The following is a 15,138-nucleotide window of genomic DNA, read 5'->3' on the forward strand; positions in this document are numbered from 1 at the left end:
CTCTTATAGGAAAATTATGTCCAAATTTTATTTCTATAAAAATTTTCACAAATTGTATTACTATAGAAAAATTTTGTCAAAATTTTATTTCTATAGAGAATTTTGTCAAAATTTTATTTCTATAGAGAATATTGTCAAAATTTTATTTCTATAGAAAATGTTGTCAAAATTTTATTTCTACAGAAAATTTTGTAACAATTTTATTTCTATAGAAAATTTTGTCAAAATTTTATTTCTATAGAAAATTTTGTCAAAATTTTATTTTTATATAAAATTTTGTCAAAATTTTATTTCTTTAGAAAATTTTGTCAAAATTTTATTTCTATAGAAAATTTTGTCAAAATTTTATTTCTATAGAACATTTTGTCAAAATTTTATTTCTATAGAACATTTTGTCAAAATTTTATTTCTATAGAGAATTTTGTCAAAATTTTATTTTTATAGAAAATTTTGTCAAAATTTTACTTCTATCGAAAATTTTGTCAAAATTTTATTTCTATAGAAAATTTTGTCAAAATTTTATTTTTATAGAAAATTTTGTCAAAATTTTATTTATACAGAAAATTTTGTCAAAATTTTATTTCTATAGAAAATTTTGTCAAAATTTTATTTCTATAGAAAATTTTGTCAAAATTTTATTTCTATAGAAAATTTTGTCAAAATTTTATTTCTATAGAAAATTTTGTCAAAATTTTATTTCTATAGAAAATTTGGTGAAAATTTTATTTCTATAGAAAATTTTGTCAAAATTGTATTTCTATAGAAAATTTTGTCAAAATTTTATTTCTATAGAAAATTTTGTCAAAAATTTTATTTCTATAGAAAATTTTGTCAAAATTTTATTTCTATAGAGAATTTTGTCAAAATTGTATATCTATAGAAAATTTTGTCAAAATTTTCTATATAAAAAATTTCAATCAAATTTTCTCTATTAATATTTGGATATTTGGACAAATTTTTCTATAGAAATAAAATGTTCACAAAACGTTCAATAGAAATAAAATTTTGACAAACGTTTCTATAGAAATAACACTGACAAAATCTCTTATAGGAAAATTATGTCCAAATTTTATTTCTATACAAATTTTCACAAAATTGTATTACTATAGAAAAATTTTGTCAAAATTTTATTTCTATATAAAAATTTTGTCAAAATTTTATTTCTACAGAAAATTTTGTAACAATTTTATTTCTATAGAAAAGTTTGCCAACATTTTATTTCTATAGAAAATTTTGTCAAAATTTTATTTCTATAGAAAATTTTGTCAAAATTTTATTTCTATAGAAAATTTTGTCAAAATTTTATTTCTATAGAAAATTTTGTCAAGATCTTATTTCTATAGAAAATTTTGTCAAAATTTTATTTCTATAGAAAATTTTGTCAAAATTTTATTTCTATAGAACATTTTGCCAAAATTTTATTTCTATAGAGAATTTTGTCAAAATTTTATTTCTATAGAAAATTTTGTCAAAATTTTATTTCTATAGAAAATTTTGTCAAAATTTTATTTCTATAGAACATTTTGTCAAAATTTTATTTCTATAGAGAATTTTGTCAAAATTTTATTTCTATAGAAAATTTTGTCAAAATTTTATTTCTATAGAAAATTTTGTCAAAATTTTATTTCTATAGAAAATTTTGTCAAAATTTTAGTTCTATAGAAAATTATGTCAAAATTTTATTTCTATAAAAATTTTCACAAAATTGTATTACTATAGAAAAATTTTGTCAAAATTTTATTTCTATAGAAAAATTTTGTCAAAATTTTATTTCTATAGAAAATGTTGTCAAAATTTTATTTCTACAGAAAATTTTGTAAAAATTTTATTTCTATAGAAAAGTTTGCCAACATTTTATTTCTATAGAAAATTTTGTCAAAATTTTATTTCTATAGAAAATTTTGTCAAAATTTTATTTCTATAGAAAATTTTGTCAACATTTGAGTTCTATAGAAAATTTTGTCAAAATTTTATTTCTATAGAAAATTTTGTCAAAATTTTAGTTCTATAGAAAACTTGGTGAAAATTTTATTTCTATAGAAAATTTTGTCAAAATTTTATTTCTATAGAAAATTTTGTCAAAATTTTATTTCTATAGAAAATTTTGTCAAAATTTTATTTCTATAGAAAATTTTGTCAAAATTTTATTTCTATAGAAAATTTTGTCAAAATTTTATTTCTATAGAAAATTTTGTCAAAATTTTAGTTCTATAGAAAATTTGGTGAAAATTTTATTTCTGTAGAAAATTTTGTCAAAATTTTATTTCTATTGAGAATTTTGTCAAAATTTTATTTCTATAGAAAATTTTGTCAAAATTTTATTTCTATAGAAAATTTTGTCAAAATTTTATTTCTGTAGAAAATTTTGTCAAACTTTTATTTCTATAGAAAATTTTGTCAAAATTTTATTTCTATAGAAAATTTTGTCAAAATTTTATTTCTATAGAAAATTTTGTCAAAAATTTTATTTCTATAGAAAATTTTGTCAAAATTTTATTTCTATAGAGAATTTCGTCAAAATTGTATTTCTATAGAAAATTTTGTCAAAATTTTATTTCTATAGAAAATTTTGTCAAAATTTTATTTCTATAGAAAATTTTGTCAAAATTTTATTTCTATAGAAAATTTTGTCAAAATTTTATTTCTATAGAAAATTTTGTCAAAATTTTATTTCTATAAAAAATTTTGTTAAAATTTTATTTTTATAGAAAATTTTGTCAAAATGTTATTTCTATAGAAAATTTTGTCAAATTTTATTTCTATAGAAAATTTTGTCAAAATTTTCTATATAAAAAAAATGTCAATCAAATTTTCTCTAGTAATATTTGGATATTTGGACAAATCTTTCTATAGAAATAAAATTTTCACAAAATGTTCAATAGAAATAAAATTTTGACAAAAGTTTCTATAGAAATAACACTGACAAAATCTCTTGTAGGAAAATTATGTCCAAATTTTATTTCTATAAAAATTTTCACAAAATTGTATTACTATAGAAAAATTTTGTCAAAATTTTATTTCTAGAAAATGTTGTCAAAATTTTATTTCTACAGAAAATTTTGTAACAATTTTATTTCTATAGAAAAGTTTGCCAACATTTTATTTCTATAGAAAATTTTGTCAAAATTTTATTTCTATAGAAAATTTTGTAAAAATTTTATTTCTGTAGAAAAGTTTGCCAACATTTTATTTCTATAGAAAATTTTGTCAAAATTTTATTTCTATAGAAAATTTTGTCAAAATTTTATTTCTATAGAAAATTTTGCCAAGATTTTATTTCTATAGAAAATTTTGTCAAAATTTTATTTCTATAGAAAATTTGGTGAAAATGTTATTTCTATAGAAAATTTTGTCAAAATTTTATTTCTATAGAAAATTTGGTGAAAATTTTATTTCTATAGAAAATTTTGTCAAAATTTTATTTCTATAGAAAATTTGGTGAAAATTTATTTCTATAGAAAATTTTGTCAAAATTTTATTTCTATAGAAAATTTTGTCAAAATTTTATTTCTATAGAAAATTTTGTCAAAATTTTATTTCTATAGAAAATTTTGTCAAAATTTTATTTCTATAGAAAATTTTGTCAAAATTTTATTTCTATAGAAAATTTTGTCAAAATTTTATTTCTATAGAAAATTTTGTCAAACTTTTATTTCTATAGAAAATTTTGTCAAAATTTTACTTCTATAGAAAATTTTGTCAAAATTTCTATAGAAAATTTTGTCAAGATTTTATTTCTATAGAAAATTTTGTCAAAATTTTATTTCTATAGAAAATTTTGTCAAAATTTTATTTCTATAGAAAATTTTGTCAAAATTTTATTTCTATAGAAAATTTTGTCAAACTTTTATTTCTATAGAAAATTTTGTCAAAATTTTATTTCTATAGAAAATTTTGTCAAAATTTTATTTCTATAGAAAATTTTGTCAAAATTTTATTTCTATAGAAAATTTTGTCAAAATTTTTTTTCTATAGAAAATTTTGTCAAAATTTTATTTCTATAGAAAATTTTGTCAAAATTTTATTTCTATAGAAAATTTTGTCAAAATTTTATTTCTATAGAAAATTTTGTCAAAATTTTATTTCTATAGAAAATTTTGTCAAAATTTTTTTTTTTATGGAAAATTTTGTTAAAATTTTATTTCTATTAAGATTTTCACAAAATTGTATTTCTATAGAAAATTTTGTCAATTTTTTTTTTTCTATGGAAAATTTTGTCAAAATTTTATTTTTGTAGAAATAATAGGGCAACTCTAGGCCAAATGTGTCTGAATTGTATTTTACGAAATAAAAAACATTTTATATTTTGTTAAAAAAAGATATATATTTCAATATTCAAATATTTTACGGACTACTTATTTTAGATATACATATATGGCGGTACGGTAAAGTAAAAAAAAAAAAAACATTATTTCAAATAATAGCAATAGACGCCTTTTGAAAATTACAGCTCATTTGATCAGACGTCTCTTTCAACTATGATTATAATAGAAGTAAAAATCAACTATATATAACTTAAATAGAACTAAAAACGCTTAAATATTAAAATAGTAGACAAAATAACCGTTTAATATGTATTTATATACTTGCAACATATACGCTTTTATTTACAACTACGTTTAATTATAATTTCGCATTAAAAAACACATTAAAATTAACAATTTCGAAACATAATGTTTTCTACGTGAGGAGAAGCATATTTGCACATAATAATATTTTTTTTTTCAATAATGTTGACAAATAACTGAGAATATTGGTCATTGGCGACCTACAAATGTGTACGTACATAAAAAAATTGAATAGGATTCTTGTTTCTTTATCCATCAATAACAATTTCAGTCTTTTAAGTTTCAAGTTCTCTTCTTGTATTTTGAGTCCAAAATAAAAAAATAAATTTTTTAAACAATTTTCCAAAAGAAACAACAATTAATAGACTTATAAAAATTTTGAAGTTTCTTTTTTTATGGCCACATATTCGAAGAATTATACAATTTTTTGAAAATTAGGGGCGAAAATTATTAGTGTTTCATTATATACATATCTATTTTCCTTTTATGATGGCATTGCAGAAACAAAAATAACGTAAAAAAAGACAACATATTTATAAAACTAAGTGTAAGAAAATTAAAAACACATTGTGAATCATTACAATAAACATATTTGATTACACATAAAACATAACGTCATTGATTTGTATACAGACAATACATGACTATTTTTTTTAAGACTAAAAGTTGAAGGATTACATTTTAAAATCTTATGTTTTTCTATAATTGGGAAAGAGGGAATTTTTTTTTAAATTTTTTACTAATATAATTTTTAAATAGTATTTATATCTTTTAGTCATGTCAAAAGTAGTCACTTTTATCTCTATGTTATTTTTTTCGATTGAAATAATTTTAGTTTTAAAGTATTTTATCACTTTTGGGACAATGGAAAGAGATTTTAGTTAGGATAGTGAGCCGTTCATATTACAAGATTATTTGTACAATTTTTCTTGGGGAATTTCAAAATAATCGTCAGAATACACAAAAATTCAATCACGAAATTAATTGATCCAATTAATTTTTAATTATATATCTTTATAATTAAATATCTTCAATCACATAAATGATAGTATCAATCATCGAAGTCAATTACAAAATTAATTGATACTATTAATTTGTGTGATTGATTTTTATTTTAATTAAAAAATCTTTTGCATCAATAAAATTTTTAATTGAATATTTTTTGAAAATTCAATTAAAGTTTTAATTAGAAATATTTTCGTGAACACTTTTTCTGTGAATGCACTGTTCATGTTCAGATAATCAAGCCGACGAATCACGCTGCTGATTTTAGCCTTTTCTGAATATATGTCGACACAAATTAGAGAATGTAGCCGAGCCATTTTGATCCGCGTCGGCTTGACGACTAAGCCGATATAAATTTGTCTATTCGGCAGCAGATAGTTATCCATTATAAAATCAATTTAAAGTGATCCAAACGCTAATGAGATTAGTTGTACAACCAATCTTACAATGAAATCTACATTTCATTCAATTTTTCTGAGCTAAATTTTTGTAAAATTATAATATCGATTGAATATTTAATAATTATATAATATTGAATTAGTTTGGATGAAAATGCAATTTTCTTTGAAAAAAACAAAAATAGATTAGTTGTACAACCAATCTTACAATGAAATTTACATTTCATTCATATTTTTTTTTTGTAAAATTATTATAAACTTTGATTGAATATTTAATAATTATATAATATTGAATTAAATTGGATAAAAATGCATTTTTTTTAGCAAAAAATACAACAAAAATAGATTACTTGTACAACCAATCTAACAATCACAATTACATTTCATTAAAATTTTCTAAGCTAAATTTTTGTAAAATTATTATAGCGATTGAATATTTAATAATTCTATAATATTGAATTAGTTTGGATGAAAATTCAATGTTGTGGCAGAAAATACAATGAAAAAAGATTAGTTGTACAATCAATCCTACAATCGAATTTACATTTGATTTTATATTTATTTTGTAAAATTATTATAAACTTTGATTGAATATTTAATAATTATAAAATATTGAATTAGATTGGATAAACATACAATTTTATGGCAGAAAATACAACCAAAATAAGAAAATTTTCATATTTTAATATTTAAGATATTTTTTCTATAATTGGTGGCTACATTTTTGTCAAGATTAGCCGACTTTATTTTTTGTCGCAAAAATTAATTTTTATCCCAACTAATTCAATATTACGATTTTATAATAATTTCACAAGAGCAGAGATAAATAAAATTAAAATTTGGTTATAAGATTTGTTGTACAATTAATCTTATTGCGGTTCGGATATTTTTAATTCGCTCAGCCGCAGAGAATGAAGCCGCCGAGTCGCGTCGCCGACCATTTTTTGTCAGTCGACGCCGCCGCGGCATATGTTGACTCATCTCGACTCAAGTTTAGCCGCCAATTAAGGTGGGTATTAAGTTCGAGTTTAGCCGCTAAAATCTTCATTTTTTCACGATTACTTTTCTTTAATAATCCATTTTAAGGAATATAAATTTTGTGAAAATTTGCTTTGGGATATTCCCCATCACTTAATACCCACCTTTAAACAAAAATATTGATTTAAATCACAAAAATATTTTTATAATTATTGTATTTTGTGCCAAAAATTTTTAACCTTTCATTCATAATCAATGAGTATTAAGTTGTTATAATAATTTTGTAAAAATTTAACTCAGAAAATTTGAATGCAATGTAAATTTGATTGTAAGATTGGTTGTACAACTAATCTCTTCACCATTCATAAAACTTGAAATTGATTTTGTAATGGAGAATTGTCCGCCGCCGAATAGACAAACTTATATTGACTTAGCCGTCAAGTCGCCACCGCCAAAAAGGGTCGGCTTCATTCTCTGTCAGAGCCGAATATATAAATTTGTTTCGGCTCAGCCGTCAAGCTGCCGCCGTTGTCGTCGGTGTTAAAAATTCAGTGTATTCCGCCGCCGACAAAAATGGCCTGTATCTGAAACGAACGCTTTCGTTCTCTGCAAAGTCAACAACAGCTGATTTTTCTTTATAACTTGGAAATTGGCCTTTAATGTTGGCCAAAATTGACTGGCCGATTTTTTAATCCGCAGAAAAAGGAATAAAGATCGATAATTGTTATAATTAATTATATATACAAAGAATCCAATTTTAATAAATGATTGGTTGTGATAGTTAGTTGTCATCATTCCGAATAGTTTGTTATACAAATCATGTCAATCGTAAAAAGGCCTAATAATAATCTTTGAGATTCATACGAATAAACAACTAGTTCTATTTTTCTTTCTTCAAATAAAATATCCATTGAGAAAATGTGACCAGGTAATGTAAAAAAACAGATTATAATTTTCAGATATAAAATAATAAACATAAAATTATATAGTAATATTGGATAAAAATAATTCCCACAAAAAAAAACACAATCAATAAAAAGTACTGTAAAATATATAAAAATTACTCACAAAGACAAAATACTTCCTTCCGGAATGAAATTTTAGACAAACGAAATTTCCCTTTCCTATAAAACATTTTCTGCGACTGCAAACTGACAGGAATTTATCACAAGAAATTCAACAATTGTCTCTAATCTGTTTTAACGAAAAATTTTTACTGACAAAAGAAAACTTTGTTTGTATGAAATTTCGTTCCTGAGAAAAGAAATCTCTACTTTCAGTGTATAGATATTAAAATGAATTTCTAATACTATCACTACCTGGTTATTTTATATCAAACAATGGTTGTCTAATTTTATTATAAGAATTTATAATTTATGTTAAATTAAAAAATTTTAAATTAAAAATTAAATGTACCACAAAATTTATTCGTCTTTACAAATAAAATTATAAATTATTTTTTATTGTTGAAAACGAAATAAATTAAAACTGGTAACTAAACATTGAACAGTATATTTCAATGATCAACATTTGCACAAATATTACTGTTAATTTTTTTATAACAAAAAAAGTTCCAAAATAAAAATATATACACCAATATATTATATATAAATAGATTAAAATTGCATTGGAATGGAGGTAATACCAGCTCCTTAAATTTTTTGATACTTTTTAACATTTAAATGTATATATAGAGTAAAATATGCTAACTGATTATTCATATAATTCCCGTGGAAATTATTTGTGTTTAATGAATTTTAAGGCCCTTTTATATTTACATGGTTTGTACATCCTAAGAAAAAAATATTTTCCTTCGGAACGAAATTTTAACAAATAAAATTTGTTATAAAGTATTTTCTTTAATAGCAAATAAAAATCATATATTTATTTATTATTTTTTTATTTATTTAAATGATGACAAGCATAGCAATGACTGTCTGTAATCTTTTTATTTGCTTTTAAAGAACATTTTGTAGTGTCTACTTCGGTTGTCTACAATCAATTTCATTCCTCAGAAAAGACTTTTTTGTGAAATTATGACATCCTTAATAAGTGTATATAATTGTAATCATATGGTGGAAAACCAGAGTTGTCATTTGTTTCTATTGAAATCCCGCAAAAATAATGTACATCTAAACGCCTGAGCAGGTTTTGAAAATTCCATAAGACTTTTTTTTCATATCAAGAAAATCTCTTTTCCATATATCACATGTGATTGTAATCAGTGATGTCACAATTTTTAAAATTCTCGCTAAACAGGCAATAAAAAATCACATGCAATATAATTAAATATCGTATACATAATAAAGAAATAGATTAATTATAGATAGGCTCTAAACATTACACTTAAAATCCACATTTTTCGAGATTTGAAATCTCTTTTCATAATAGCCTATTTACGTTATGCTCCATTCTGGCTATAAGTTTTTCCGGCCGGAAAAACTAAAAAAAATAAATTTTTACAAAATTTTCTGTTGAAATAAATTGTTGACAAACTTTTTTATAGGAATAAAATTTTTTCTATAGAACTAAAATTTTGACAAAAATTTCTTGTAGAATACAAATTGGACAAACTTTTCTATGGAAATAAAATTTTGATAAAATTTTTTATAGAAATAAAATTTTGAAATATTTTCGATAGACATAAAATGTTGACAAAATTTTCTATAGAAATAGAAATTTGAAAAAATTTTCTATAGAAATAAAATTTTCTATAGAAAGAAATTGTTGACAAAATTTTCTATTGAAGTATAATTTTGACGTTTTCTATAGAAATACAATTTCAAAAAAAAATTCTATAGAAATAAATTGTAAACAAAATTTTTTATAGAAATAAAATTTTCAAAATATTTTCGGTAAAAATAAAATTTTGACAAAATCGTCTATAGAAATAATATTTTCAAAAATTTTTCTATAGAAATCAAATTTTGACAAATTTTCTATAGAAATAAAATTTTTACAAAATTCCCTTTAGAATTAAAATTTTGGACAAAAGTCTATAGCAAAAAAATTTTGACAAAATTTTCTATAGAAATAAAATTTTGACATAATTTTCTATAGAAATAAAATTTTGACATAATTTTCTATGGAAATAAAATTTTGACAAAATTTTCTATAGAAATAAAATTTTGACAAAATTGTCTACGGAAATAAAATTGTGACAAAATTTTCTATAGAAATAAAATTTTGAAAAAAAAAAATCTATAAAAATAATATTTTCAAAAAAATTTTCTATAGAAATCAAATTTTGACAAAATTTTTTATAGAAATAAAATTTTGACAAAATTTTGTATGGAAATAAAATTTTGACAAAATTTTCTATTTGGCAAAATTTTACAAAATCTTCGATAGAAATAAAATTTTTACAAAATTCTCTATAGAAATAAAATTTTTACAAAATTCTCTATAGAAATAAAATTTTGACAAAATTTTTCTATAGAAATATAATTTTAACAAAATTTTCTATAGAAATAAAATTTTGACAAAATTTTTCTATAGAAATAAAATTTTGAAAACATTTTCTATTGACATAAAATTTTGACAAAATTTTCTATAGAAATAAAATTTTGACAACATTTTCTATTGAAATATAATTTTGAAAAAAATTTTCTATAGAAATAAAATTTTGACAAAATTTTCTATGGAAATAAAATTTTGACAAAATTTTCTATGGAAAAACATTTTTGACAAAATTTTCTATAGAAATAAAATTTTGACAAAATTGTCTACGGAAATAGAATTGTGACAAAATTTTCTATAGAAATAAAATTTTGAAGAAAAAAAATCTATAAAAATAATATTTTCAAAAAAATGTTCTATAGAAATCAAATTTTGGCAACATTTTCTATGGAAATAAAATTTTGACAAAATTTTCTATGGAAAAAAATTTTTGGCAAAATTTTCTATAGAAATAAAATTTTGACAAAATTGTCTACGGAAATAGAATTGTGACAAAATTTTCTATAGAAATAAAATTTTGAAGAAAAAAATTCTATAAAAATAATATTTTCAAAAAAATTTCTATAGAAATCAAATTTTGACAACATTTTCTATGGATATATAATTTTGACAAAATTTTCTATAGAAATAAAATTTTGACAAAATTTTTCTATAGAAATAAAATTTTGACAAAATTTTCTATAGAAATAAACTTTTGACAACATTTTCTATTGAAATAAAATTTTGAAAAAAATTTTCTATAGAAATAATCTTTTGACAACAGTTTCTATGGAAATGAAATTTTGACAAAATTTTCTATAGAAATAAAATGTTGACAAATTTTCTATGGAAATAAAATTTTGACAAAATTTTCTATGGAAATAAAATTTTGACAAAATTTTCTATAGAAATAAAATTTTGACAACATTTTCTATTGAAAAAAAAAAATTTTGAAAAAATTTTCTATAGAAATAATATTTTCAAAAAATTTTCTATAGAAATCAAATTTTGACAAAATTTTCTATAGAAATCAATTTTGGAAAAAATTATTCTAGAGAAATGACATTTTGACAAAATTTCCTATAGAAATAAAATTTGAAAAAAAAATATTTCTAGAGAAATAACATTTTGACAAAATTTTTCGAAGAAATAAAATTGTGATTTAATTTTTTACAACAGTCTTTAAATTTGATATTATGTAATTTTAGCACTTTTTGGCTTCCAAAAGTACATTTTTAAGACAGGTTTAGTACTTTTTCGTCAACATCATGTATCATCCCTGCGGCCAATATCTGGGATATATTTGACACGAACACTGTCGTCCGGATAAACTTATAATCTGGACAGCGCATTAGGCTTGAAATCTACTAGAAGTGGATTTGAAATCGCATTTTTTTCTAAGGCAAATGATAGTAGTAAGACAAGTTAAAGTGGATTTTCGAAGTGTAATGTGAATGCCGTATTATGAGACCTTTTTCTATTCTCTCAATTTTCGATTTCGGTAGAAAACTGCTCTTGAGAACAGTCCGAAGTAATTTCTGATTTCATCGAAGACATTTTTTTATAATGGGTGATGTCTTCCAAACACCGAAGATCTAACCAAGTTTTTTGTTATAGCTGCTGTGTCCCTTTTTATTCGTTTCAATAGTTTCAATGTATTGTTCTGATCTTATTGTTGTCGTTTTGGTTACGTTTTTTTTTGGGACTTAGGAGCCATTATAACGCTTGAGGACCGTTAACGTAAATGTAAAGTCCTTTTCGAAAACCCTAAAGCTTTAATTGTTTTGTGTGTTGTTGTTGTTCTCTATATAAAATTTTATCATAACCTTTCATAGTGTTATTTTGGTTTTCTGTCCGTCGTCCACACATCATTTAGGCACCATCATTATCTTTACCAATACGGACTAGGTCCATTGTTCCAACTTTGAGTTTGAACATTTTGATTCGATTTATTGGCTAAAGCTGCACTTAGTGTGGATCTTACTTGACTTTGACACGAAGAGGAATTCCGCATAGGCGATGAGTTATTTTTCTCATACGGTGATAAGGCATTATAGTAAAAGGGTGAACGTTTAGAAATTGTATAATTTTTCCCGCCATTATTATCCCAAAATTCATTGCCATCAGCTCGGAAACATATACAGAATTCCAAACGGCTAGAAGATGGAGGCAATGTAATTTTAAAGGAAAATGTATCGAAGACCACATGAGCCGAGGTAGCTGGTCCATAGGCTCGATTGTAGGTGCAAAAAATATCCTGTTGACTCTTCCATTCGTCCCAAGTGACACGTACAATGACCTCTTTGGCAAAGGAAATGTTTTTAACTTTCACTGTGCCCACAACAATGGATTCTTCATCTTTGACAATAACATTTTCCAGCGAAACAAAATCACGTTCGATAGTTTGCCTGTAAAAAAAAAACACCAGAATTATTTATTAATCAATTATTCAAAGTGAAATAAAGATCAATACATACCTAAAGGCTAAATAGTCAGAGGCAGGTTGTTTAAAATCAACTGTCCATTGATCAGCTGGATGAGGAGTGACCAGACCTTGAGTGATTTGTTCTAAGAATTTCACACTCCAATATGGAGGCACATTTGATGGTTCCGACATGACCCGGACTTGGGTAAGGGATAGACCTTCATCATCGGCGAAAATGACTTTCTTTCGTGAATGGCTACAAAGAAATAGAAAAAGAGGATTTTTTTGAAAAAAGTGCGTTTAATAAACTGATGCAAAAATTGGTAGTGGGACGGAGAAAAATATCATTAAAATGTTTCCAATTAAAATCTTAATTGAATGTAAAAAAATATTCAATTAAAAATTTAATTTGTTCAACAAATTTTTAATTGAAAAATAGTGAGATAGAGAGAAAAAATATCATCAAAATTTTTCCAATTAAAATTGTAATTGTATTTAAAAAAATATTCAATTAAATATTTAATTGGTCCAACAAATATTAAAATTTTAATTGAATTTAAAAAATATTCAATTAAAATTAAATTGGTTTAACAAATTTTTTAATTAAAAAATAAGTAGTGAGACAGAAAAACTATCCTCAAAAATTTTCCAATTAAAATTTTAGTTGAATTTAAAAATACTCAATTAAAATTTGATTGATTTAACAACATTTTTAATTAAAACAAAAATCAATAACAACAATTAACTTATTAATTGGAACAATTCATTTTTAAATTGACTTTGGTGATTGATACTATAATAATGATGATTTTTTTTTTTTACTATCTTTTGTGGGATTGAAGACATTTCACAAAAAAAAAATTAATTGTGATTTAAGACACACAATATTTTTTCTGTGTATGTTTATTGCATAAAAACTATTTTCTTTTAGTACATTTAAAAAAAATTAGAGAAATTTTTAAGTTTTAAAAAAGTCCCTTTAATGAACTGATATGAAAATAACCATGTTTATTGCAAACAAACTTATTTTGTTCTACTTTATTTTTAATAAAAAAAATCTTTCCCCAGCCCAATGAAATATTCTTTATTCGGCGCCGTTCACTTATCACGGTTGCCACACGAGCCAAAAATAATCTACCAAAATTGGGAGAAAATTTCAACAAAAAAGCTACCAAACAAAAAATATTATTTTCTACAGAAAATTATGTCAAATTTTATTTCTATAGAAAATTTTGTCAAAATTTTATTTCTATAGAAAATTTTTTCAAAATTTTATTTCTATAGAAAATTTTGTCAAAATTTTATTTCTATAGAAAATTTTGTCAAAATTTTATTACTATAGAAAATTTTGCCAAAATTTTATTTCTATAGAAATTTTTGTCAAAATTTTATTTCTATAGAAAATTTTGTCAAAATGTTATTTCTATAGAAAATTTTGCCAAAATTTTATTTCTATAGAAAAGTTTGTCAAAATTTTATTTCTATAGAAAATTTTGCCAAAATTTTATTTCTATAGAATTTTTTGTCAAAATTTTATTTCTATAGAAAATTTTGTGAAAATTTTATTTCTATAGAAAATTTTGTGAAAATTTTATTTCTATAGAAAATTTTGTCTACCACACTTGGTAGAATTCTACCAAAACATGGTAGATTTTTTGCTATTTGTTAGATTAGTAGAATTCTTGACGTTTTGGTAGATTTTGCAAAGAGGTTTTGTAAATAAAATTTTGACAAAATTTTCTATAGAAATAAAATGTTGAAAAAATTTTCTATAAAAAAAAAATTTCCATAGTTTTTGTATAGAAATAAAATTTTTGCAAAATTTTCTATAACAATACAATTTTGACAAAATTTTCTATAAAAATAAAATTTTGACAAAATTTTCCATAGAAATAAAATGTTGACAAATTTTTTGATAGAATTAAAATTTTGACAAGATTTTCTATGGAAGTACAAATTTTGACAACATAAATAAATAAATAAAATTATGGCTAATTTTTCAAAAAAAAAAAAATTAAAATTTGACAAAATTTTTTATATAAAATTTTGAAAAAACGTTCTATAGAAATAAAATATTGAAACAAATTTTTATAGAAATAAAATGTTGACAAAATTTTCTGTAGAAATAAAATTTTGACAAAATTTTCTATAGAAATCAAAATTTGACAAAAAATTTTTATAGAAAATTTTGTCAAAATTTGATTTTTATTGAAAAATTTGCCATAATTTTATTTCTATATTACTTCCATAGAAAATTTTGCCAAAATTTTACTTCTTGATAAAATTTTCTATAGAAATAAAATGTTGACAAAATTTTCTATAGAAA

At 21.6% G+C, this 15,138-nt stretch overlaps 1 protein-coding gene across 2 annotated transcripts in view; it reads right to left on the reverse strand.

The window, feature by feature from the left end:
* Positions 1–11,655: 11,655 nt before the first annotated feature.
* Positions 11,656–15,138, reverse strand: part of Gbs-70E (Glycogen binding subunit 70E) — a 51,566-nt gene continuing 48,083 nt past the window's right edge. For both annotated transcript variants that reach the window (XM_075307820.1, XM_075307819.1), the window contains 2 exons: positions 12,865–13,068; positions 11,656–12,795 (listed from right to left, as the gene is read on the reverse strand). In XM_075307820.1, the coding sequence (XP_075163935.1) occupies positions 12,279–12,795; positions 12,865–13,068 (721 nt within the window). In that variant the 3' untranslated portion in view covers positions 11,656–12,278. The remainder of the gene's footprint in view (positions 12,796–12,864; positions 13,069–15,138) is intronic.

The sequence above is a fragment of the Haematobia irritans genome, chromosome 4 (genome assembly GCF_050003625.1).
Source record: "Haematobia irritans isolate KBUSLIRL chromosome 4, ASM5000362v1, whole genome shotgun sequence".
Classification (NCBI taxonomy): Eukaryota; Metazoa; Arthropoda; class Insecta; order Diptera; family Muscidae; genus Haematobia; species Haematobia irritans.